The 26,611-nt window shown below is 35.8% G+C and overlaps 5 protein-coding genes and 3 long non-coding RNA genes across 8 annotated transcripts in view; 4 read left to right on the forward strand and 4 right to left on the reverse strand.

The window, feature by feature from the left end:
* Positions 1 to 2,313: 2,313 nt before the first annotated feature.
* Positions 2,314 to 3,828, forward strand: LOC148908481 (uncharacterized; the record flags this gene model as incomplete). The annotated part of the gene is made up of 1 exon (XM_089035890.1): positions 2,314 to 3,828. A coding segment is annotated over one exon (1,515 nt), but the record flags the coding sequence as incomplete, so codon positions are not given.
* A 530-nt stretch (positions 3,829 to 4,358) lies between these two features.
* On the reverse strand, positions 4,359 to 6,006 carry LOC148908482 (uncharacterized). Its single transcript, XM_089035332.1, has 3 exons — positions 5,873 to 6,006; positions 4,920 to 5,101; positions 4,359 to 4,694 (listed from the first exon to the last, which is right to left on the reverse strand). The coding sequence occupies exons 1-3, from the start codon at positions 5,987 to 5,989 to the stop codon at positions 4,541 to 4,543; spliced, it is 453 nt and encodes a 150-aa protein (XP_088891458.1). The 5' UTR covers positions 5,990 to 6,006; the 3' UTR covers positions 4,359 to 4,540.
* Positions 6,002 to 7,979, reverse strand: LOC148908483 (E3 ubiquitin-protein ligase NRDP1-like). The gene is made up of 3 exons (XM_089035891.1): positions 7,601 to 7,979; positions 6,120 to 6,394; positions 6,002 to 6,048 (listed from the first exon to the last, which is right to left on the reverse strand). Exons 1-3 carry the CDS (start codon positions 7,684 to 7,686, stop codon positions 6,002 to 6,004), a joined length of 408 nt encoding a protein of 135 aa, XP_088892017.1. The 5' UTR covers positions 7,687 to 7,979.
* A 1,640-nt stretch (positions 7,980 to 9,619) lies between these two features.
* Positions 9,620 to 11,114, reverse strand: LOC148908484 (uncharacterized). Its single transcript, XM_089035329.1, has 3 exons — positions 10,559 to 11,114; positions 10,068 to 10,177; positions 9,620 to 9,976 (listed from the first exon to the last, which is right to left on the reverse strand). The coding sequence occupies exons 1-3, from the start codon at positions 10,707 to 10,709 to the stop codon at positions 9,620 to 9,622; spliced, it is 618 nt and encodes a 205-aa protein (XP_088891455.1). The 5' UTR covers positions 10,710 to 11,114.
* Positions 11,115 to 11,250: 136 nt separating this feature from the next.
* LOC148908485 (uncharacterized) lies at positions 11,251 to 12,685 on the reverse strand. The gene is made up of 2 exons (XR_016120832.1): positions 12,291 to 12,685; positions 11,251 to 11,361 (listed from the first exon to the last, which is right to left on the reverse strand). It is a non-coding gene; the product is annotated as an uncharacterized LOC148908485 (long non-coding RNA).
* Positions 12,686 to 22,487: 9,802 nt separating this feature from the next.
* LOC148908486 (uncharacterized) lies at positions 22,488 to 23,261 on the forward strand. The gene is made up of 4 exons (XR_016120722.1): positions 22,488 to 22,559; positions 22,697 to 22,727; positions 22,858 to 22,965; positions 23,228 to 23,261. It is a non-coding gene; the product is annotated as an uncharacterized LOC148908486 (long non-coding RNA).
* A 258-nt stretch (positions 23,262 to 23,519) lies between these two features.
* The window catches only part of LOC116292516 (uncharacterized), a 35,835-nt gene continuing 32,743 nt past the window's right edge, over positions 23,520 to 26,611 (forward strand). Inside the window, exons 1-2 of the mRNA XM_089035330.1 lie at positions 23,520 to 23,560; positions 23,669 to 23,707. The gene's annotated coding sequence lies outside the window, so the exon portion shown is untranslated. The remainder of the gene's footprint in view (positions 23,561 to 23,668; positions 23,708 to 26,611) is intronic.
* LOC148908487 (uncharacterized) lies at positions 25,635 to 26,249 on the forward strand. Its single transcript, XR_016120721.1, has 3 exons — positions 25,635 to 25,668; positions 25,776 to 25,855; positions 26,079 to 26,249. It is a non-coding gene; the product is annotated as an uncharacterized LOC148908487 (long non-coding RNA).

Raw genomic sequence — 26,611 nt, forward strand, 5'->3', positions numbered from 1 at the left:
CTTGATGCACTATAATCGTGGCAAGGTAAATTACAACCGCACAGTAAGTATGAATGTATTAATCAAGTCCACAATGCACTAAAGGTAACAGCAGAAATAATTACAATTAATAGTATAGAAAATAAACCTAAGCATCAAAGCCCGTCACGAAAACATCAAAAACCACAGTGTGGAAAAAAGGGGAACGTGAACCCCCAACCATGCTAAGATGCAACCTTTGGGGTTTTAAGGCAAACTGTACGAATAAATGTCACATGCAGGCTAATATAAGCATAAGTCGAAACTAAGGCGATAGGAACCGGCGAGGCTGACCGTAGATGAACTCTCACACATTCTAGACGCTTCTTATACTAATCCTACCCACAAGGGACCCGACGCTAACTACGCACGAGCTAACAAGCTCCCGTGCCGGCAAAATAACCATTTGTGCAAATCTCCTGCCTCGCTTGGCACAAATTACATGTTCTAAAACTGATCCAAAATATTCCTTTAAATTATTTAAATATTTTTTTGTTTGTTAGTAGTACGGTCGTAAAAATATATAATTTGGAAGTGACTTTATCCCTAAACTGAGCTGTCCAATAAACGGACATAACAAGTTGATAAGAAAAGTATAGCATTGTATGCTTCTGAGAGAAATTCATCACAGGGCTCGAAAAATGGTAGTCTAAAGTAAAAATATCCGGATTCAGTATTTAAAACAATGTAGCTGAAAGTGATTTTGAAAATGATTCATACAAGAATTTCTTTTGATTTTTCTTCTACCTTGTTATATTAATTAATAAGTTTGAAATAGGTTAGGGACTGTTTCAGATTATTTTTTTTGTTTTGAGGAAAGCTGTTGGTGGTTCAATTAGCCAAAGCCAGTACTACAAAGGTTTGTTAACTGTCATGATGAGTAGTATAAGCAAGATAAGAACTCTTTGATCAAACGCAGACGTGAACTGAAAGAACTGAATATAATATATAAGATATTCGGGAGAAAAATACTGGAATTCAATTGATGAAAATTTGAAAAATAGAAATAAATTTAAAGGGGGTTTGAATGATTAATTATTCCGCTCTTATTCTTGCTGATCATTAGTAATTAAGATTTTGTTAGAATTATTCCGCTTTCAACAGCCTGTTCGCTTCGGAAATGACACCGACAAGTACGATACGATTCCGAAGTCTCACCGACTCCCATCGTCCTTTGCTAGTTTCTTCCGAAAGTGTGGCGGACTTATTCCAAGCGATTCCGAGCACATCTCTCTTTGTTTTGTCGGAATAGTTCGGGATCATTTCGAACTCGAAATGTTTTGTTTCGAAACAATTTGGAAATCGAAACAATTCCGAACTCAAAATAATTCCGGTTCGAAATAGTCCCGAGTCAAAACCATTTTGAACACGATTTCGGACATGGAATTTTTTTACGAATGGCTCTCCAGTATGGAGCGCCATCCGTAAAAAAGTTCCGGTTTCCAGTGCTTTCCGAATTTGCTTTCCGAATTAGTTTTGGATATTTCGAGTTCGGAATTATTTCGAGTCCAGAATTATTTCGAGCTCGGAATGATTTGGAGTTTGGAATTATTTCGAGTTCGAAATTATTTCGAACACGACCGCAAAGAATGATGGGTTCGGACTACGCTCGTAATATAATCCGACGAAAATCGGAAAGATTAATGTCAGTCGACAATAGTTCGGAAGCATATCGTGCATCTATCGTCGTTCATTAGCGGTTATTTCCATAGTATAGCGTCAGACCCGCATGTTTAAGCGTCGTTTTACTGGTAGCGTATTCCAAGTTCTAAAAACTTCTAGCAAATCTTTATATATTTAAATCGTTTAGAATATTCAATATCATAGTTTTCAAGATTAAGTTTTGTATATATATTCAATAATAATCCTACACGTTTTCAAGTTCTTTTCCACATCAAAACATGGCCACCAAAAACCCAACTGGTAAGCCCTTAAAAATTTCTTTAACTTTTTCCTTTTATTTTTGTCCACTTTTCTGGTCTTAATCCAATACGATCCTCTGTGTTTGTACTGTTTTCTTGTTCGTTTGTTTGTTTCTTCAACGAAGTAAGCTGAAGCTTATATAAACTTAAATTTAAAAGCAGCTTGACTCTCTGTCAAGATGACGAACTGGACAAACTTGGATTAAAGAATGTATAATAACAACATTCAATTTCTTTAAAAACTTTTTGGAATTTTTTTTTATTTAGAAATTGGGTTTGTCGGTTGTGGCTCTTGCTTCCTCCACCTCTATTCTTTCTTTACGATTATTGTAATTAATTTTTTCTTAAAACCTTTGAAATATGATGAAAATTTTATGCATATTCTTTCTTTCTTGTTTTAGATGATGGTATTGTTGAGTTCACCTCAAGTGTTTGTACACTCCTGAATGAGGTAAGCAGTGAGAGGCAAAGCATCATCCAAGATTCCAATAGATGTGAGTTTTTTGCCAATCGCCTGCTTGCTGCCCTCAGCCACATATACAACATTGTAGCATTCTCTCAGAGGCAGATACCAGCCTTCAGCGAAGACACCATTGATGAACTGAAACAGCTCAGAGACAACCTGAAAAGTATCTACCAGGACTTGTACTCTCTACCTGTCATGGGCAGCTACTCCTATCGTCCTGTGGTTCGCAGAACTGGGCAGCGTGGTAGGCCCTCCTTTGCAATCACTGAAGAGCAACTTCAGTGTTTGCGAAGTGAATTCAATAGCTGGGCTGACATTGCAAGAGATCTTGGGGTTTCAAGACAAACCATATATAACAGAAGAAGAGATCTTGGTTTTACTCTTGAATTTGAGTGGTATACTCAAATTAATGACAATGACCTTGACTCAATAGTGAGGGAAGAACTCAGACTATTTCCGCGAACTGGAGAAACAAATCTAATTGGTTCATTGCGAAGAAGCCGGATTTTTCTTCAGCGATGGAGGGTCCGTGAGTCAATCATTCGAGTTGATCCCATTGGAAGAGCAAATAGATGGGCACAAAGGATCGCGAGAAGACCCTACAGTGTTCCGCATCCCAATTTTCTTTGGCACATTGATACAAATATGAAACTTATTCATTGGAAGATCTGCATTCATGGTTGTGTTGATGGCTTCTCCAGATGCATTCTGTATCTAAAAGCCAAAACAAACAACAGAGCAACAACCGTCCTACAAAGTCTTCAAGAAGCAGCAGCAACATGGGGACATCCCTCTAGAGTCAGGGCAGATGATGGCGGCGAGAATGTAGCTGTTGGCGAGTATATTACTTGGTTCAGGGGAATGGATCGTGGCAGTTTCATCACGGGGCCGAGTGTTCGAAACACAAAAATAGAGAGACTTTGGAGGGATGTTGGAGAGGGCGTCATTGCAGTGTTCAGACACCTGTTTACCTACATGGAGGCGCAGATGTTTTTGGATCCTGGGCAAGAGCTGGACATTTTTGTACTTCATTATGTCTTCGTGCCCAGGATTCAACGGTCATTGGATTCCTTTAAGGAGAGGTTCAACTACCACTCATTATCTACTGAGGGTAACAGGACACCCCGACAACTTTGGGCTTCTGGGCTTCTTAGCAATTTCAACTCTACAAGCTCTGGAGTCAGAGATTTATTTGACAATCCTGATGATATTGACTTTTATGGTGATGACCCAGATGCTCCAATGCCAGATCCTGATAATGAAGTTGAAGGTGTCTCCATCCCTCCTGTTACCTTCCATCTACAAGAGGAGTACCTTCAAGTGTTAAGAGATACATTTGTTCCACTTGAAGAAGATGGAAACTATGGCATTAATCTCTTCCTTCAGGTCAAAGAATTCCTTACAAGGCTAAACAACTTTTAACCTTTTAGCCTTGTGGACTTCTATCTTTCCACACCAATACAGCCCAGCATTTTCCTTTTGATCAGCTTGGTATCTGCAGGAAATCCCTCCAAACAATAAACTTTTAATGCTGCCTAGCGTTTACGCTAGAAGGTCCCAAGCCCTTTAGAAGCAGAGGGAAAGTTTATTGGTATTACCTTGACCCATTCATTTTCAGGCATTTATATTATAGAAAAAACTTTCATTAGGACTCACTCAAAAATATAAACATAAATAACAGATCAATATTTTTGCTTTAATTTGTATTTACAAAAGTTACAGAATTTTTTGTAACAACATAGAAATACATTTGAGAATATAAGTAATGATTCTTTAATATAATAGGTTAGGGCAAAGCAAAACAAAATAAGATCAGGCGGTCAGTTTATGGGGGAAAGTGAGTTGTGTAATTCAATACACTGAATTGCCAACAATTTGGCAATTAATGCATTTAAAAGAATAGTGACATCTGTATATTAAGTCAATTATTGTTTAATTTAGTATTAGTTAGATCTAATTCCTTGTCATGATAAAGCAGTAACTATATATATGTTCAACAAAATTTGAGAAATTTCTAAAATGTCCAATATTATGGCGAATGAAGATCTAGCATACTTAAACAATTCTATGTTAAAATCAACTAATAGTTCAACTTTAAACAGATATATCTTATTACAACATGAAAAAAAAAAAATCAAAATGCAAATTTTAATGCACAAATTATGTCAATTTGATTGTATTGCTTTTTCTTGTCCAGTAATCCTGTCACTTTCAATGACTTGTTTCTTGCCAACTTTGTCCATTCCCATCTTGCTGATTTTTTTTCCATTTCACTTTCAAGAATCAGCCTGAAATAATAATTGAAATAATGACATCAATACTTAATCCTTTATAAACAGCAGGACATTAAAAAACAGTTTTTTTTAACAACTCGTGTTCTTTGCTCTGAACTAGTTATACCTCAGTGCTTTCTGTTCCCAAACTTTTAGAATAAATTACAATTAACCTAGTCCCGCATTATGACATTAATAACTTGATTGATTTTGTGACATGTTTTAAATTGATCTACATACATTCCACTTGTGTAACTCAACTGAAGACCAATTTTGCTTTCGATTTTGATGTATAGTTCCATCTCGCTTATATAAAACTTGACGGAGTTGGATGGAGTCTCGAACGATGGACTGCAGGCCACTTTATGTAATTTATCCAGTCTCCATTGCAGGATGGGGTTGTCATAGATTTCAATCGTAGCCTGTTAGAACAATACATTGATTTGTTAATTATGTACATGTACGTATAGTCATTTCCAAAAACAATATTTGTATTTTTGGAAACCCTTTTTTGGACTAAATGTTATGATAAAAAAAATTGATACAATTTTTCTTACGTTTCATTTGAGAACAGACCATAGAAAAGTTACATAGATTTGTTAGAATTGAAATAGAAAAATTAAAAATATCTTTGAGAAAATTTTCAGACTGATTTCCCTAAAACGTTTTATTAAATTTTTATCATATAATCAGTATAATCCAGACTAGAATATCCCTCTAAAGTATTCATAACATAATTAATTATATTATAACTTCATAACATGATCAATTGACAAGTTAGAACTGCTGATTTATTCAATAACTGACTAGATGGCTGCATGATGCACTTTGCATGTTGTTAACCATTAATAGACAGTGAAGCTATAAGGTAAGTACATACATAAGTGGCACAAGGGCAGATCCAGGGGGTGGGAGGGTGTTCTGGACCCCCTGTCATACCTGAGAGTTAATTGGTTGTTTGATCCTAAAATTCAATCTTGCTTTACGGTTGAGATTAACTTTTACATTTGGGTCCCCCTTTCACCATTTCGATGCCCCTCCCGAAATTTTCTGGATTGTCATGATATACATTGTCATGATATACATGATATACATCATTTTATAGTATGATGTATAGCTGCTTTAAACTGTTTGTGATTTGAAAATACAGTATGCTCACATGCTTATAGCATTATATTGACAATCATACTTACATTGGTGTTGGTCCTAACTTCCAGAAGCTTGGTATACATATAATCTAAATGTGTTCCAACATTGTTTTGGATATGGTCTGGCATATTTTCAAATTTTACTATGGCACCACACTCCATGGCACCAGAGGTCTACATTCTTGGCATGATTCTTTGCGGAACCGACATTGCTGCTGATGCTGCTGAAGTTCATAGGCATAAATGACTGCTTTGCAGCCACCAAATTTGCATTTCATCAGCCTCATTGCACAGTTGTTTTTGTACTCCTTCAGTTGATCCACCGTCCCCGTCCACTGGCACATTTCAGCTGTAGACACATCACTACCAAGTGAGGATGGGCATTTAACTCTCATTCTTCCAATGATGTTTTGCAGTGGCCTGTTTTTGGTTGGCAGTTGGCCACCAATGTAATAAGCCCTGTCTAAAGGGCATTTGTAGAAGGTTCTTTTCATTGCTTCCTTTAGACAGGTTTCACAAAATGAATGGCCATCTTTGCAGACTACAGGTTCATAGCACACAGCAAGACTGTAAGAAAATAAAATACAAACTATTATGAAACTGATTGAAAACTGTTTGCATGCATATTGGCCAGTTGCAAAACGAGCAAGGGACTGGGTCCTAGTTTCAAAAACTAATTAAATTAAGGTTCCTGGCAAAATTTATCCTTATACATGAAGAACAACATAGGGCAAGCTCACTGACCAAGTTTCATAATGTTTGACCTCATAGAAACAAAGTTATGAGCATTTGAAATTTTTCAAATGTGATCGCATTTTCAATTCATACTAATTTTGTGAGTATTTTCCTTTTGAAAGGGTCTGTCTGTGAAATAAGTCAAATTATTGAGACTCGTTTCCAGTCCCCTGCTCGTTTTGCAACTGGCCAATTATTTTAAACAAGAAGTTTGTTTTTCTGTTCACCCATTTAAGTGCTGAGTAACAAAGTAAAAAAACTGAAGGCTAAAATAAAAACAAGTGATTGCAAAAAGACTGAGCATTTTGTTTTGTACATTTTATTATTGCTTACTTGTTAGGGACAAGTCATTTTATTTTACAGGCAGAGTGGGGCTGGTGTATTTTGATTTTCATACCCCTCCCCAAAAAAATTATCCCTTCCCCTAAAAATTATTTTTCTTAGCCCTGTCCATTACGGAGCATAAAAAGTGCCACCCATCCCTGTAAAGATCACTGGTCCCTATATTGCAAATAAAGTGTATGATTTTTTTGTTTTTGGGTTACTGATTTGTTATATTTAGGGGGAGCTGAAAACCAAATATAGAACCCAGTCTTTTTTGGTATATTTTTAGGTTGTTGAAAGATAAGACACAATAGAATGTTCATGGCTATCGTTTGGTTTTTTGTTCTCTTAGGGATCAAAAAATTGTAAAGCATACCCATAAAAACTAGCCTGCGTCACATCCGGAATTTTCTTCGTTTACGACGAAAATTCCGGATGTGACGCAGGCTAATAAAAACGAACTTCTGGTTTCTATCCCCAAGCTTTTAATCTAGGAGTCTCCCCTCCCCCTGGCCTTTTACGGCAAAATTACTGTTCTACACAATAGGTTTTAAATAATGTACCATAACCTACAGCGGTAAAAATCTATGAGAAACGAGATATGCATTGTTATTTCAGTTTTGTTACGATTATTTAGGTAATTTTCTGTGTGATGTGCGTCAATGTTATACTTCTTTTTGGAAAGACAAACGTCAGATCATGTTTCAAACTTACCAAATTGGACATATTACATCAGGATCAACCTCTTCTAGGAAAATCTCCTTCGGGTAGCTTTCGCATGAATTGCTGTCCACAGTCATTGTCGGTCAAGGAAGCGTCTGAAGGTTAAAACTGGGCTTACTGGACATCCGAACCAACGCGAACCAGAAGATAACAATAGAACGTGGACATTAAGTGATATTTGATATGTTTACAAAGTACGCTGCCAAACCCATTTTTAAAATTCCTAAAATCCCAATAATTGTTTTGATCTTTCGGCTTCATTCATTTGTTTATTTGAAAATTTACCACGCTTTCCTTGTCTTTAGCATCGGTTTCTGCAAATCAAAGTGATTTCATGTAGTAAAAACGCTTAGAGTTCCATTTTATATTTTCAAAGATATCGATATCGGCGCGCGCTATTTGATTTCCAGGAAATGCATGATTGACATCTCACAGTGCGAAATCCTCAATTTCAGTCAACGGAAAGCTGATGGAATCGTAAGGATAAGTTAACGTTTCCGTTGCTTATTCATTTGTATAAGTTGACGTAAACGTGTCGTAATGTCATGTTTCCGTTTTACCGTAAACTACGGAAACGCACTAAAAACCGCACTCTGTTTCCGTTGAGTTTAAGTCATCTGAAACTCAAGTATACGAGTAACGTATACTCGTGTTTTGGTAGCTTATACTCATGAATAAGAGACTTATACTCATAATAAGAAAGGCTTATATACGCATCAATAAGAGCCGTATTGTTTTTTTATCAAGCCGCTACTTTTCATGATTGTGTGGTTTATATACTTCAATTCACTATTCACTTTACTATTCACTTCATTCATATCCTCACGCAACTGCTGCAATCCGTATTTAGACATTTATCCACGACGGGATTTAAAAAAAAAAACTTTATTACATTTCATTTTATATATAAATATTACAATTGTATAAATGAATAGTCAATCAATAATGCAATAACTACTTTAGATTTAGCGATAACTACAAATCAAGCTTACAAATTATAGAAATCAAAATTGAAAACGAAAGAAATAATAAACAAATACGCGATATAAGTACAAATTGCATTAAAGAAAAAATGAACAAAAAAAAAGGAATCACAAAAGCAAAGTATGCGAGGAGAAAAACGGACAATTCAATGCTGATGAATGGGCTGAGTTTAGCTTCTCTTATATAGTGTATGTCTTCTTAATTATGACAACATACTCTGACATATTTAAAGTATAAACATCAAAAGCGTGGATCATAAACAGTAATGTATAGTTATATTTTATGCCAATTATTTGACTAAACCATTTAATTATTTGACTGTGGACATCTAGTAATTTGAAGATCGCGTCCGGCTGTCGAATGTTTTTTCACTTCGTAGCTATTTTGTTTTCTATATTTTAATTTGTACCATTTGTACTAAATAGTGAAAAAATTTGCAAGCTTTTAGGGTTTGTACATGTACTCTAATACAATAGAAACAATACAATAGAGCGATATCACATAAGCAATGTTTACATGCAAATGAGCTGCCCTGTGAAATAGCATGCTAATGAAGTGTGCACATGCTGTTTGCACTACTGAGCTTGTGGCTTTTATGGCCGAGAGACGTGTTGAACTTTTCTAACAAAAATGATAATGAACAAAAAACGGCTTTACACTGCTATATTCAATTTTGATTAAGTCCTTGAAGCACAGCAATATTTTTTGGATGTCGTGAATAATAAAAATTGCACCATGCATAGTATAGGTGGGAAAACAGTCCGATATTCACTACTGTTTAAAAATGAGATATGCGTGAATCATACAATTTTCACAGTATTAGAAAACAGTTCAAGTCCTATCGATCTTTAGTTTGTCAAAAATAATATTTCCAATACAAGGCAATTGTTGTAACGTTTTAGCTTACAAAACTCATCTGGTTCACTTCATTATCATGCTATTTCACTGGGCAGCTCATTTGCATGTAAAACATTGCTTATGTGATATCGCTCTTATACAATCGTAAAGGAGAAGACAAATCTACCTTCATTCATTGCCTTCTCTGGCTGCCCAAGAAGGTATTTCCTTAGGCTTTGTGCGATTCGATTTCTCAGTTGCAATGATGATCCTGGAACTAAGCCGTTTTTGCGCCGCTGTTAGATTCTTTTTGATATGATCATCAATCGCTTTTTTGATGTTATGCAATCGCGATCTTTCCCAGGACAGCCTACGAATCTTTCGAGGCTTGGGACCTGGGCCAGCTTCCACTTCCTCATCGTCACAGCTCTCCTCGCTTGACATGCACTCAAGTGCGAATGGCCCCTCTATTATCTCTCTTGCTTTTTCCCTGTCGCCGGTAGACAGCTCAACGGAAGCAAGAGCTTTTCTTCGTCTTTCAAGTTTCTGTCAAAGGAAGTATAGAACTATGTATTAATAAATATCAGCGGCGTTTTCAGGCAAGACGAAGGGAAAACATCTGATGGCACTCATTTACCCGTTTTTTTCGTTGTTGTTGTCGTAGGTTATTCCTATGCTCCATAAACTTCTGGTTTTTCCGTCTTGTTTGATCGTCCCTCAGGGATTTCCAGTACCGGTGAATAGAATCTGAACATATTATGAACAGCAACTGTAAGATTTACAATTGAAACACATATATATCGATAATTGTTAAAAATTCGCTGGATCCAATGCATTATACTGTAAATTAAATTGGCATTGACCCTCAGTGCATTGCATTTGAATAGGATTCTATTGGAGTTTGAAATGGACAATGTTTCGGCAGATATAAACACTTTCAAAAGTTGTGATTTTTTAGATCATAATGATAAAAGTAATTTAGGTTCGCGCGGAGTTAAAAATAGGGATTTCTTATCTGAGGGCAAGGAGATGTGCTTTTTAATTCATAGCGTCTTGTTTGCACTGCATATTTTCAAGTACCTTGAACAGGATTGTACAACTCGATACAAATATAAACATTAAATTAACCTTTTAAAGCGGATTTCTTCCAAGTACCATCTCCGTACAGACCTCTCACTTCTCTTCTAAGTTTTCGCGAGGTGTCCCTGTTGCTATCAGAGAAAAATCTAGGGGGAAAAGTACACGGAAAGACAAGAGAACAGAATTCAGCACAAAACATGCAGGCAACGTAAAGAATGAAAATGCACAGATGACTTACCGGAATCGTCGATGCTGTTCTGCCATTCAAAGACGGCTGAACTGCACCGACTAGCTTTCCGCTCAAAGACGGATGGCCTGTCGAATGAGACAAACTATGCAATCTATTGATGCCTACATACACATGCTCTTCAATTAAAATGTCTCAATGCTGTTCTGCCATTCAAAGACGGCTAAACTGCACCGACTAGCTTTCCGCTCAAAGACGGATGGCCTGTCGAATGAGACGAACTATGCAATCTATTGATGCCTACATACACATGCTCTTCAATTAAAATGTCTCAATGCTGTTCTGCCATTCAAAGACGGCTAAACTGCACCGACTAGCTTTCCGCTCAAAGACGGATGGCCTGTCGAATGAGACGAACTATGCAACCTATTCATGCCTACATATACATGCTCTTCAATTAAAATGTCTCAATGCTGTTCTGCCATTCAAAGACGGCTAAACTGCACCGACTGGCTTTCCGCTCAAAGACGGATGGCCTGTCGAATGAGACGAACTAACTTATTTCATATGATTTGTTGAAAACGGTACTATACCCTTCTTGAAAGTTCCATTCACTAAAGTCAGCATTCTTTAAGAGCTGACGGTACACTTTGTGTACTGCTTTCTAAAAAATAAAAATAAAAACAACAACAAATAATTGAATGACATAATATAGGAATAAACACCTTTTTTTGTTTTGGGACAAAACTCGCTTAGTTTTACGCTGAAAAATGTACGAGATGGTATACACTCTAGCGTGATATGCAATATTTTATTTTCAAGAAAAGCGTTCGTACTGTCAAATATATGTCACATCCATGATAGTGACTTTGCAAAGATGCAAAAATTATTATTATGTTTTTGGTAAGCGTCTTGGCAAAGAAATATATTTTAATTTCCTTTCATCGCATATCCGACGAGACTAAAACCTCATTTCATTCCAAATATTCGACATAAAAAATCATATTTTCGTTAAGTTAGTAACAACAATCAGTGTGATCTTAAACTTTGCAGTCTTTTTGATGTCAAAAATTTGATATCAAACTGATTTTCTCGAAGACAAAAGAAAATTAACGTGATATAGAAATTATGACATTAATCTTGTTGAAGTGATGAAAGACCGTGTAACAGTCGTCCGTAGGTAATTGACCACAGGAAACCCAAGTATAAATACTCTATTCTCTAGGTTGACATGATTATGTTTGTACGCCAGTCATAAGAACTATGGTTTTTACTGTACTGTTTGATTGTAATGATTTCTATAGCCTTTCGAGATTTTATAGGCCCGAATTGATGTCAAACATTGATTACTATTGACTTTAGTATGTTCATAATGTATGCGCAATTGAAACGGCTACTGATTAATGCACTGCATAAATTATAGATCTTAAAAAGCGCGCGAAATTTACCCAAGTAAGCACATTTTAATTGTAATCTAAAATAAACTCACTTTCCTCCTTAGCATATGTATCAATCGCAGAAATATAGACTGCATACAAGATAACCAATAAATTAGTCCTTCCACTAAGTATTGCAACAATTTAATTTACTTACAGAGCAGTCATGGTCGATGTTTTGCTTCTTGCTTGTTGTTTGCCTTCGCGATCGTTGATCTTCTATTCTCGATTCTTTGAGGGCATTCATCTCTCCTTTTAGCAATTCCACCTCTCTCCGTAGTTCTTCAACAGTTGTTTCATCCTCAAGACCAATCATTTTGACGAAAGATAGTTTTAGTACAGAGAAATATATTTAGAAGCACGAATAAGATATTACCGGTACGTTGGTCTGAAACAACTGCATTTCCCGCCTTTTCTCGACGTTTGACGTCATCGGTTGTTAGAGGGTGGTACACAATTCCGGATTGAAATAATGCCCAATTACCCTATGCGTTCTCAGATGATTTACTAGTGTTATCATGAAACCAGTCAAGAAATACACGCGTTCAAAGGAGAAACGCTCACTGCGCCGAAAAAAATTTAAGGAAAAAGCAGGCGTTGCGACGTGTACAGGAGAAGACAGCTGTCGTACAAAAGAAATCTTCAGAAAACATCAGTACACATCAAAGCGCACTGGATACAGTACAAGAGAGTGAAGACAGCGTGGTATCCACAGCAAATAGTACTACACATCAAACAGATAAAAAAATCAAACCCGACAAAGGTTTTGTTCTCAATCCGAACAATAGCCGTTTATTGGGTTCTACTTACGCAGGAAAGGTTTTGTTGGCAGCTAGACCAGAAATTGGACAATCATCGGCAAAGCTGAAGAGAAACTTCCGTTTGAATGAACCTCATCCTACTCAGCCAAACCCCACAAAGCCAACATCTTCGCTGATCAGCCCACGTCCGACAGACTCATTGAACCCCACATTGTTACAAGAATGTGACGAGAATATTATTTTAGGAGAAGGAAGATTTGGTATCGTTCCACTGATGAGGTACAGAACTAATTTAGTAGCAGTCAAGACAATAAAGCAACAAAAGTACTGCTATTTGATTGAGAAAGAAGCGCAGTTACTTTCCAACTTAGATGATCATCCAGGCTTCCCGTACTTCTATGGAATTTGTGAAAAGAATGGAAATATACTGCTGGTCATGGAGTTTTGTGGAGAGAATGGCAAAGTGTTAACTTTGAATGGGGCTTTGCTAACAAGATTAATAACAGATGACAGTTGTTGGCCTACAATTATTTACTCGTTAGCAATGTCAATAGCTCATATGCACTCGAAAGGGTTTATCCATTGCGATATCCATGGCAGTAACGTATTAATGTTTCGAAGAAATAATGTGTGGTGCCCAGTTGTTGTAGATTTTGGAAAAAGTATTCACACACATTCAATGCAACCACGTTCCCGTAACACAGATAGGGATCCGGAAGATAAACAAAGATATCCTCATATTGCCCCGGAATTGTTAGATGGCACAGCAATAGCAACTGCTATAACTGATGCTTACAGTTTTGGACGGTTAGCTAGTCGTATATGCCGTAAGGTTAGATCATGTAAAGTGTATGAAAAAATTGCTAACGAATGTTATACCGATGATGCTGTAAAGAGGTTATCAATCCAGGGTTTTATTAACAAATTCGATTCATTGCAAGAGAAGTAAACAGAACATTCAGACAGTTCTTTACACAGAACTTTGAACTACTGCATGAACTATATTAGATTTTCTACAAAAAAAATTATTTTCTTTATTGTAAACAGTCATTGCTATATGAAATAAAAGCAATATATTTTTTTAAAAATTTAACGTGGGTGTGTTTATCTGGCAAATATCAAAATACTACACCTTTTGCTGTTCCTTAACCGCAAAGGAATATTCATTGGAGCGAAGAAGCATTGTCATTAGAGCGAACAGGCATACAATAAGGCGAACGGAGGTGGGATGGAACTTTCATTAAGAAATTTAGCATTGAATTTGACAATCATGAATATGTTTGCGTAAGTTCATTAACGTTTTCAAACTTTCATTAGCGTTTTGGTGCAGACAATAAACCACAACACACATTTAATACAGTGGTTTGGACATTTATTTACGCAATACAATATAAGTATATTTTCCACTAGGAATTTTAGGATTTTAACTGTCTTTTCATTTTTTTTACAAGCCGTGAATATTATTTCGTACAAACAAAGCGCCCTTAGGTATAAATATCAGTCAGTTTTGAGTTTTTTAATCCCTCTTTTTTGGATATTGCAATGGTTCAACAAATAAACCAAATTCCAAATGAGTCAGACTAGCGTCTTTTGAGTGCCTATGAAGATCCACAGAAATGCATACAATGGTACAACCACATGTAAACATATCGTCCAAGATGTTTAAATAGAGAGCACATTCATCAAGCTGTGTTTTCACTAGGACAATTTAAACTAGCTTAAATATAACACCGGAAATAAGGCAAAGTTACACTATCCAGCAAGATGGTTTAAGTTGTCCTACCAAATAAATGGGCCAATCACAGTGTTATTCTTGAAATGTGGTTGTCGGATTAAAACACCTCCAGGAATTTTAGGCAAGTTAACATTTCTAGTGAAAACACGGCCAATTTAAATTCACTTTTTTGTCTTTGAAAATCTACAATCGTAAAAGCACAATATACTTATTTGTATTGCGTAAATAAATGTCCAAAACACTGTATTGAATATGTGTTGTGGTTTATTGTCTGCACCAAAACGCTAATGAAAGTTCAAAAACGTTGATGAACCCACGCAAACATATTCATGATTGTCAAATTCAATGCTAAATTTCTTAATGAACGTTCAATCGCACTATTAAGACTCCGTTCGCCTATGCCTGTTCGCTCTAATGACAATGCTTCTTCGCTTCAATGAATATTCCTTTGCGGTTAAGGAACAGCAAAAGGTGTACAGTGACATTTCTGTCATCACCTATGGGTCAATAGAACATGTATTTAAAAGTCTTTATTGTATTTTTGGCGTGTTGTGAGAAATTTTAAATCGAGCTCTGTACTAGCTTTTGATTGAGATTCGCTAAGAGTTTTTGACTCCATTACGTATACACATAAACCGAGCACTAGTTTAACCGATGTCCAGTAGAGCTTCAAAACGCCCTTCCTCTAGAGGTGGCCACGTGCAAAATTCAATTGATTCCAAGAGACGCAAATGTGGACATTGTCAAAAAATTCTCAGCAAAAGACAGTTTTTTGAACATAAGCGAAGATTCTACGACTATGCGAAAAACATTTGGACGACGGACGTTGAAGAGTCAGCAGTAGATAATGAGGGATCTTCTGGGGCATCTAAAAACAGCGAAGGCTTTGAATGTCCTCATTGTGGACAACGGCTCGGTAAGAGTCAGTATTATGAACACAAAAGGCGTTTTTACGATGCCAGTAAGAATATGTGGAATTTACAAAAGCAAGCAGTCACTAGTGGAGTTATTGAAGATTTGCCTGGTAGCTCAAGTGAAGGTAATGATTTTGAAAGATTGCGAGATCGATTTGCGCGGAGCTGGCCGAGCGAGTTAATACTTAATCTATCAAATGTATCGTTGTCAGTAGTATATCATTAGGCCGGTATTGGGGAAGAAAAGAGAGGAGAATGATTTTGGATTGTAATCAGGAATTCCGATTGAATGATGTTTCTTTTGAAAAGCGGGGTACGGACTCTGTGTACTTTGAGAAATCGTGTTATGTTCAATGCTGGTATAAAAATGCCAAACTAAAAAGTAATTCAATAACAGCAGTTCATGAGTGTCAGTGTTGGACTACCCGTGGAGTACGTAGAATTAATTTGAGGAGACTTTTCATAAGTTTTACCACTAACAAATTCTGGGGGGAAAATGCGGAAATTTTAAAGATAAATATATCTAAAATCTTTAAATTCTTCTCTCTCAATCTTCTTTCAATTATTTTTTGTTTCAGATGAGACTTGTACACTCCCAACAGAAAATAATGCTTCTAATTACGACCGGACACTAACTTCAGGTATATTAGTATATTCTATTCTATTCTATCCTATCCTATCCTATCCTATCCTATCCTATCCTATCCTATCCTATCCTATCCTATCCTATCCTATCCTATCCTATCCTATCCTATCCTATCCTATCCTATCCTATTATATATTATATTCTATTCTATTAGTAATATATTCATTTTAAGCGGATTTAAATAAATCATGCATTACGTGCGTACATGCCTAAGAACGGCCAATTTTAAGACCACACAACATCCGTACAGATTCAGGTACTGATAGATAAACTTTTGTTATATGGATTTGGAAAAGAATCCAATCATTGATTATTCATGTATCAATTATTTTTGAATACTAAACCAGATTATTTTAATCATTAGATCAATATATGACATCAGGATCAGTCGCGGCATCGGACGACTCTTCAAGCGAAGAAGAGGTTTGTTATACAATGAAACACCTTCGCCCATGTTGCTATTTAGCAAATTATTTACAAAGTGAATTAAAAATAACATAATCAAAACGGAAACAATTTGCAAAATGGAAGTTTCGCTCTGTTACTTGCGAAACGGTTATTTTTAAGTGAATGTACACAAATTAGTAAAAACTCTTGTTCCGAAAATGGGACGAAAATCTTGATTTGTGTCATATACAAGCTTTCAGTCATTAGACAATTTTCGAAGGCTTCATTGAAAACGTCAGTTCATTTTTGCCTCAGTGATGACTTTCTACATCCAGTTCTGAGATTAACATTCGATAATTTTGGCTTATTCAACATTCATGAAACTAAACTAAACGGGCTGATAATAATAGAAAAAACGTTTGTTTTACCTACTTTTAGGACGAGAGTGATGAGGACAAACATGATTCAGACTCGAATGCTGATGAAACGCCTGAACATTGGGATGAATTAAGTGAAGAAGATTTGCGCGATATCATTGATGAAGAAAATTCCGATGGCACTGTAAATCACGTCACGGAGGAGCAGTTTAGTATCAACAATAGGCAAAAACCACGCACATTTCTAACGTGGCTCCTATATTTTATTTTTCTTTGGCAATACTACAATCTTATCAGTGACAGAGGTATCGAAGGTCTTTTGAAGTACCTAAGTGCACTACTTTCCAAAGTAGGCGAAGGATTACCAGCAAATGCAGGATCTGACCTATTGATTTCCTTGGCTGGACTTATACCTGTAACAATGTATTCTCTGCGACGATATCTAGGTATAGACAGGGACAACTTTCAAAAATTTGTGGTTTGTGGAAAGTGCACAAAGTTATTTAAAGAGCAGGACTGTGTCAAGAAGGTAAATGGTAAATACCAAGCAAAACTTTGCGACAATGTACTTTTTCCACACTCTTCAAGACGAAAACCCTGCGGAGGCCAGCTAGTTAAAAAAGTTTTCCTGAATAATGGTTCAGTCAAATTTTACCCAATATATACTTATTGCTTTAGGAGTGTTATAGATTCGTTAGAGACGATATTGAAAAGACCAGGATTGAAGGAAAAATGTGAGGAATGGCGTGAACGAAATGTTAATGAAGATACATATGCAGACGTTATGGATGGAGACGTTTGGAAAACATTCCTAAAGTATGAAGGACGAGACTTTTTAAACCTTAAACACTCATATGGTTTAATGCTGAACTGTGACTGGTTTCAGCCATTTAAGAGACGCAGTGATTATTCTATAGGAGTTCTGTATTTGGCTTTGATTAACTTACCAAGAGCTGAACGTTTTAAGAAAGAGAACATAATATTGGTAGGAATAATACCTGCATTAAATAAGGAACCAGCAACGCTTACGCATTTTTTGAAACCTATGGTGGACGAGTTATTAGCTTTATGGAAAGGTGTAAAAGTCAATGCCCATGGTGCACCAGAAGGTGGAATAAAGATAAGAGCTGCTCTTCTCTGTTGTGCATCTGATATTCCTGCTGCTAGAAAATTATGCGGATTTCTATCACACGCTGCACACAAAGGATGTAGTCATTGCCTAAAAACCTTTCCTGGGGGTTTTGGAGAAAAGAAGGATTACAGCGGGTTTACAGATCGGGACAACTGGCCAAAAAGAACAGATGAGCAGCATAGACGAGATGCTCTTAAAACCACTAGATGTAAAAATAAGACTGAACAGAAACGAATGGAAAAAGAACTTGGAACAAGATACACCGAATTGTTACGACTTCCGTATTACGGTAGTATCACAATGTGTGTGATTGATCCGATGCACAATTTATTTCTGGGTACTGCTAAGCACCTTTTTAAACTCTGGAGCAATAACGAGCTTTTTTCAAGAGAGAATATTATTGAAATCGAGCGACGTATACAAAACATTAATTCCACTTCTGATCTTGGTAGATTACCACATAAAATTACAACAAACTATGGTGGTTTTACAGCTTCTCAGTGGCAAAACTGGATTCTTTATTATTCTTTGTATTGTCTCGAAGGAATTCTCACAGAAGAACATTTGAACTGTTTACAAACTTTTGTAATCGCCTGTCGGCTACTGTGCAAGACCTCTATTTCGAAAACTGATCTCTTTTTAGCTGATAGAAAACTACTAGACTTTGCAATAAAATTTGAAAATCTTTATGGAAGAGAAGCCGTTACTCCGAATATTCATCTACATATGCATTTAAAGAAATGTGTTGAAAACTATGGAAGTGTGTTTGGTTTTTGGTGTTTCAGCTTTGAGCGTTATAACGGATTGTTAGGCAACTTTCACACCAATAACAGGTTCATTGAATCACAATTAATGAGGAAGTTTATTTGCATGAGCAGCGCTGCAGACTTGCAGTATACATTGCCGAAAGAGTACAGCGAAGTTTTCTTTCCATTTTGCAAAGCTCTTCTGAGGGATGCTATAGTGGATAATATTCAGGAGGAAATTAATCAAGATAGACTTTCTAAATTTAAAATCGCAATACGAGGATCAATAGAAAGCCTTACAGATGTGTGGACAGATTTTAGTGACGTAGCATTGCCAAATAGCTTCGTGATCTCTTCGTTTGACAACGACGACTTATTCAACCTAAAAGAAATGTATAGGAAACTTTATCCAACAGTGAATTTTGACCGTCAGCGAGTGAACCGAGCCTTTAGAAAGTATAAGTCAGTTACAGTATTCGACGAAAGACTAGGTTCAAGATTTAACACACGTCTTGATTCTTCAGGAAAGATCATGGCCTCATGGGCAGGTAATGGTGGAATAATTGAGGCAACATCTACTGGCAGACCCGGCTTTGTTTTGTTTTATTTGTGCCATACTATTGTGATCAATGGAGATCAATTAACTCATATTCTTGCAGCCGTTCAATGGTACCAAAAGAATAATCATATCACATCATATCGCAATCCATTAAGTGTTTGGGAAGCAAAACATTTTGAGGAACCAGGGCCGGCAACATTCATTCCAGTTCAGAGAATAAGCTCAAGGTTTGTCTACGGAGAACACAGAAGCGAAAACCAACATGTAATCGTTGTCTCACCCCTGATTAGACACATGTTTCAGTAATAAAAATTATTCAAAAAAATACAAAATAAATGTTTTATTCATTAATTTATTATTCAGTCTTTCTTTCTTTCTTTCTTTCTTTCTTTCACAAACTGATCCATGCCTCAGAACACTTTGTTTAATTTTAAACATACTTGATTTACGTTAATCCAAAGGTGCAAGAGCGGATTGTTATAAGCCGCTTGCTTCGCTTTTTCGGGAACTAATTTAGTTGGAAATTATTTTTCAATGTTCAGTAAATCAAATCAAAATTAAAGAAATAGAACCTCTGATGCTTTTTTATGGTATATACTATCACTTCATTTGTTCTTCTTTTTCAAATAAAGGTGAAGACCTAGCATTTGATAAATATTGCACCGAACTTCAAATCCTACACCACTGAACATATTTTTGAAATAGCTGCAAATTATATCTGTCAAAATTTGTATTTTCTCTTGCAAAAATATAACCCTTTCCTCGAAATCTAATATAAAGAAAAACTTAATTAAATGGCAATGACACAAAATAATGTGTTTTAAGTTGTAGTTCGCATAAACGAAGTTAAAAAGACAAACTCAAATAGTACGAAACAGCGCTGCTGTTCACCAAATACTGGCTATTTCTGCATGGCTTTTTGGCAAGCCGTTTTAGTTTCTGCCTAGTATGATTCAGTTATTCAAAATATTTTATGATTTTCACTTTAGCTGATTAGATCTTACATAGATCCTTCGTAGACCTTCTGCATTTTCTTGCACGATATCGATCCATGCATATTTTATATTTACATTTAACTGTTACATTTTTTCTAAGTGTTCACAATTATATTCAATTTCCGTGTGCCTTAAATGGAACGGAAATATGTAGCAATGTGTATACGGCGTTGTTTCCCTTAAACGCTTAACGGAAATGTGAAGGAGGACTGGCTTTCAGAAAAGTGGATTTCCGTACCCGTAAATTTGACGGAAATTCCAAACTATCAAATTGCCGACAATATTTCCGATTTCGGAAATCTGTAATTTCGCACTGTGATCTGTCAATAATGTTACATGAGCTTTTTTGTTGTTTAGCAATTGGACACTAGTATTAAGTATCAGATGCATCGTACTTGTTTGTGCTAAACATCTCTGTGGAGGACTTTGTATTTACCGTAATCTTCTTCTTTCGAACCGTGGATAAGATCTTACAATTTTCGTTATGGTGAGTTTCCTACTTTTGAGGTGTATCAGGTGGTTTGTCGATTAGGTTTAGTATCTTTAAATCGGTACTAAAGACGAAGTGGAACAGCCGAAGAGCTCACATGGTGTGTGTTGTTGTATAAAACCTAGTCAATACTTCGCTGAAGATATAACTGAAACGTTCCTATTATTTTCAGGACAACAACAATGAAATGCACTCAAGTCAAGGTCAAGAAGATCAGCAGGTCAGTTAGTTTACCGAATAAAGAATATTAAAGAATAAAGTTCTGAACAGCCGAGGAGCTCACGTGGTGTGTTGTAGTTGTATAGAAGTTCTTAGTAATACTTGACTGAATATATGACCGAAACGTTTACTATTTCAGGACAACAACAACAATCAAGTGCAGCCAAGTCAAGGTCAAGAAGAGCAGCAGGTGTGTTGGTAAATCAATGGAATTGACTTCAGAGTCAACCATTAAGAGTACGGATATTTTACTAAATCACATGACAGATCGGGGAGAAGGCAGGTTGAAGCGCGCCAAAAGCGCGCCAGTATCGTCCCAGGCCACTCTCTGTCAGCTATCCGGATTCCAAAATGGCGGACGCATTCGAGCTGACGGAGCTGTAAGGGGGGTACCCTGACAAGACGCTCCTGTCGGAATTATCTTTCAGAACAGATTGATCGCACTTCATCTTTACGAAACTGTTATCTATCAATCATTATATTTTATTGTTCATGATAAATTGTCACATTGTATACGTTATTCGTTTTTGAGAGCAAGTGGCGTGAGTAAACGAAGGACATTCATGGCACAGCCATATTCTACCAAATGTCAAGCAGAAAACATCTCATTACTTGTAAGGCCTTTTTTTGTAAGGCATTTTTTGGCCCAGACTCAATCAACAACTCGCTAGTATACAGAAGTTTATTACATGAAATCATTTTATCATTTGCTTTGCAGGCCAATGGAAATACAATCTCAAGAGTAGGACACGTAAGCTTATGTTTTAGTAGATACCGTTAATTAGAAACACCATAAATTTGGTGTCTATAATAACAAGAGTCCATTATAAGAGTGGGGAATATTCAATAAGTAAATTTTATACATTTTATTTCATTTATGGATGTTAATTCTTATTTTTCTTTTTCTTTGTAGCATGCTCGATTAGCAAACGACATCGCCCAAAGTGTGAGGCAGCAATTTGTGAGACCTCAACCTTTGGGTGATCTTCTAATACCTACAAGATCATCACAAAATAGGAGAAGAGGGAGAGGCAGGACACAAAACTCCTCTCCCTCTAGAAGAGAGCAGCACTATATCTTTGATGCGGTTGTGCTAAACCAAAATGTAAACTCCGTCCCAAGAGGGAATAGCAGACAAAGTCTTGCTTCTTCTGGGCTGTTGAAACAAATGGTTTTAGCAAAAGGTTGCCCAGCAGGGGAAACCCTGGAGCAAATTAAGCGGCTTTTCCCCATTTTGAGGTAACAATATGTAATTCCAGTAAATTTCTCTGTGATGTAAGTTACAAAGATGTGATTTTTCCCCCTTATCTCTAGGGACAAGAGCTTTCAAATAATGACATGTGTGGGGAATAATACCCTTGCCCTATCTGTTAGAGACCCCGTACGGTGTACGGCAAGAGACTTAAATTCTGTGAGAGGTCAGGGAAGCCTCTATTTGAGGCTAACCAATGCATCTGTAAGATTGGTAAGGAAGTATAATTTACGTTTTTCATCATTCATGCATCCAGTTTTCATATTTGTATTATGTGCCGCACTGTTAGTTGTGATTTTGTAGTGCATGTGGCAAAAGATTTACATTATTATTTGTTTTCCCTATCTCAGGGAAATGGAAGGTCAAATCCAAGAAACAGAGGTACATGTTCAAATAAATAAAAAAATACTATAAAATTATAATAACAGTAATTATTTCCATAATATCTTGGAAATTGTTGCCTGCAGTTATCATCAGTATGTTTCTAAATGACTCTAATTTGTAATTGTAGGACAGCTCTTTCGCCAAAATATGAATGCAACTTTGGCTGCTGATCAAGATGTAGATGATGATTCATATATTGACACTTTGATGAGTGAAATGGATATGCCATCAATAGGTATCAAATGATAAACAACAAACATGAAATTCATTTCTGTATCACTTGTATCAACTGCACCATTACTAGCAAAGGTCAAACGTATATTTCTTACAATGCTATTTTGGTTTGCAGAAGACTCTACTGCTAGTCAGGGGTCTGGAGTACAACAAGGTATGATATAAAATAATACTACTAGTAAAAAAAATTATTCGCATGTTTACAAGAGGAGGTATTGGACATTGCATTTTTATGTAATTTTTGATCTTCGGTTTGCTTGCAGAAGACTCTACTGCTGGTCAGGGGTCTGGAGTACAACAAGGTATGATATAAAATAATACTACTAGTAAAAAAATAATTCGCATGTTTACAAGAGGAGGTATTGGACATTGTATTTTTATGTAATTTTTGATCTTCGGTTTGCTTGCAGCAGACTCTACTGCTGGTCAGGGGTCTGGAGTACAACAAGGTATGATATAAAATAATACTACTAGTGAAAAAATAATTCGCATGTTTACAAGAGGAGGTATTGGACATTGCATTTTTATGTAATTTTTGATCTTCGGTTTGCTTGCAGAAGACTCTACTGCTGGTCAGGGGTCTGGAGTACAACAAGGTATGATATAAAATAATACTACTAGTGAAAAAATAATTCGCATGTTTACAAGAGGAGGTATTGGACATTGCATTTTTATGTAATTTTTGATCTTCGGTTTGCTTGCAGAAGACTCTACTGCTGGTCAGGGGTCTGGAGTACAACAAGGTATGTAACAAAATAGAATAGAATAGTACTAGAATTTGCTAAAAAGTAATTCACATATAGTTAATACATGAAATTTTTCATTTTTGGTTTGCAGGCGACAATAACTCTGGAATTCAAGGTGATGTTTTTAGATTTTAGATAGCATGGCTGGCTGAGTTACAGGCTTGGAATGGGGAGGTTGTTGTGATTTATACACATCTTGTCAACTGTTCTCAATAAAAAATTTTAATTTATTTTTTCGTTTTTTACATTTTGCATTGAAAAACAGTTATCAGGAGTGATGAAGAAGATGATGGAGGTGGCTATAAAATAATTTTATATTATCAGAATATTTCCACCTTACATGTAGTTCTAAATTTTTATCCAGTTATCTGATTTACTTATCGAATATTCTTTTATTTACTTATTTAGAACTGGAGAGACCAACGTTTGGGATAACAATAGATGACTACAGAGGTAAGTAGAAAATTTTACAACATGCATGCTAAATATAGCTAGTCTTGTGTGTATTTGTATGAAGGTTACATAAATTAAATGTAAATATTTTTCACCCATTTCTCCAAATCACAATGAATAGTGTGTTCAAAGTGCAAGCTTGTAATGTTTGGGTGCCATGTATATTGGATCATTCACAAAAACTGTTAATAATTTACTGTGATCATAAGTTTGTTTTCTGGTTATTTACAGCAGAAATAAGCTGTCTGCACTTAAATTAGCTCCTGCAGGCATGCATACACGATCAAATGATAGTCAACAGCTTAACTACAGTACATCCCAATAACTGTAACATGCAGTTATACATATAATGATTTATATATATGACCATACCATGTCCTTTTTCTTTGCAATCAAAGTTATTGATAATGCACAATGTTTCATAATCATCCTGACCCGATTATCAAGTGTAAATAACTTGACAGTGGGGTCACAATGACTTAAAAATATCATCTGTTATTAATGTTTTTGAATTTCTGATCTTTGATTTATTTGAAAACATTTGTTGATTGTGTCTTTTTTATTGTGTTAGCAAGGATACCACGTGTGGGCCACACAGTGCAAGAAAACTTAAATGTTGCTAATTCAGGTTGTTATGATAATTATGTTTTCCAGTCATGCTTGACAGCTGTATTAAGGATCATTAGGTGCAACACACACATTGTTGTTGAATGCAATCGATGTGGAATGATCGTAGGAGATGTTTGCAACAGACGTAGTATTACATAAAAAAAGACAACAGCACAACACAAGACATACAAAACAATGCAAAACTAAAAACTCAGTTACCGTAGAATCCCAGTTGCCTTGGTCTTATGCTTTAAATACAATTCCGCAAGGAAATTTCTTTCAATGGTAAGGTGAGCTTGTAACTAGGTGGGCTTATACCCGTGATTCTACAGTAATCCACTTGATACAACTCCCCAATAATAAAATGTAATCATGTTTTATTGTTATAAATCTAGAAGAATCGCAAGAAAAAAGGAATTTAACAATCTGTTTTTTTGTTATTGTTGTTTAGACCCCACAGTCCAAATCCACATTACGGATTTACCAGATGAAATGGATGATGCCCCTGTCCATGGTGGGTTTATACAAAAGGAATTATAATTATATATTAATTAACATCAATATGCTTGATAGCTTATTTTGACATGCAAGTGATATAAAGATCAATGTAAAAATAAATAGTTAATATTTTGTTCTTTTATAAAACAGGAAATTGTATGTCCGCAGTCATGATTGATGATTTAAGAGAAGGTACAACAATCTTTGTCAACATGCATGTGCACATAATTTCTTTATGGATGTATTTTGATGGTTTCTTAATTATTAATTATTATTGATCAGATATTACTTGTTTTTCTTAAATTGATAAAATATGTTTTTACATTTAAGTTGTAAGTGACCACTTCGTTTTACGTCACGGATCAAACCTCCAGTTGCGGTTCATGTCCACCCATGTAGTAAGTTGTTTCGCATTAAGTTGGGCATATTATTCTTTATTCTGTAAATTTTATTTGAATAATGATATAGTCACTCTTTGAACCATACACATGTATCCTGTTCACAGATAAAAAAACCAGCTCACATCCAAAATGGGAAACCATTGATAATCATATTATGGAATGATGAGGAGCAAGAATCTTTAAGGTAACATCATCATCATCATATTCATCGTCTTTGTCATTATCATTATATTATGCTTGTAAAGTTTATAAAAGGAAAAAATAATAATAAAAGGGAAAAAAATATATTTAACCCAGAACTGAAGAGCTTCAATCATTATTTTTTAAAAGAATTCAACCTATTTATTAATAGCATATCAACTGAGATTTGTAGATATAACATGTTTTTACCCAATCATGTATTTTAGGGCTGTCCAAGAGTGCACAGAGTTTATAAATGCCAACTGTAACATTTGTCCCATAAAATATGGGACAACAGACCACAGAAAGCGTATGTATTGCTTATTCCATTAGAATATATTAGTCTGTAAGAATCAAATGCTCATATTGACATTGTTTGGATTTCTATTATGTCATTTTTATGGTAAAAATATTAAAAACCATATGCTTATTCATCCGCCCTATTTTACAGTGACCAGAGAATTTAGACTTATGGGGCAAGACAACTGTTCCCAGGGCATTTTCATGCTAACTAGAGTTTGTAGCATGTTTGTGCCCTTGGAAAGCCTGACAGGTATGATTGATAAACTTTTTATTTGTTAGTTAATTTACTTACTACTTACTAAGTCTATTATTTATTACTTACTACACAAAATTATTAGTTATTCAACTTTTATTAGTAAGTAGTATAGGGAATGGGGGTTCCAGCGCAATCTCAACACGGGCAAGACCCGTGTCAAAAATCCACCTACGGAAACGACCCACTCCAAGTGTGGTTGGG

The sequence above is a fragment of the Actinia tenebrosa genome, unplaced genomic scaffold (genome assembly GCF_029948245.1).
Source record: "Actinia tenebrosa isolate PJP-AT-01 unplaced genomic scaffold, QUT_ActTen_1.0 PGA_scaffold3__52_contigs__length_22856419, whole genome shotgun sequence".
In the NCBI taxonomy this organism is placed as follows: Eukaryota; Metazoa; Cnidaria; class Anthozoa; order Actiniaria; family Actiniidae; genus Actinia; species Actinia tenebrosa.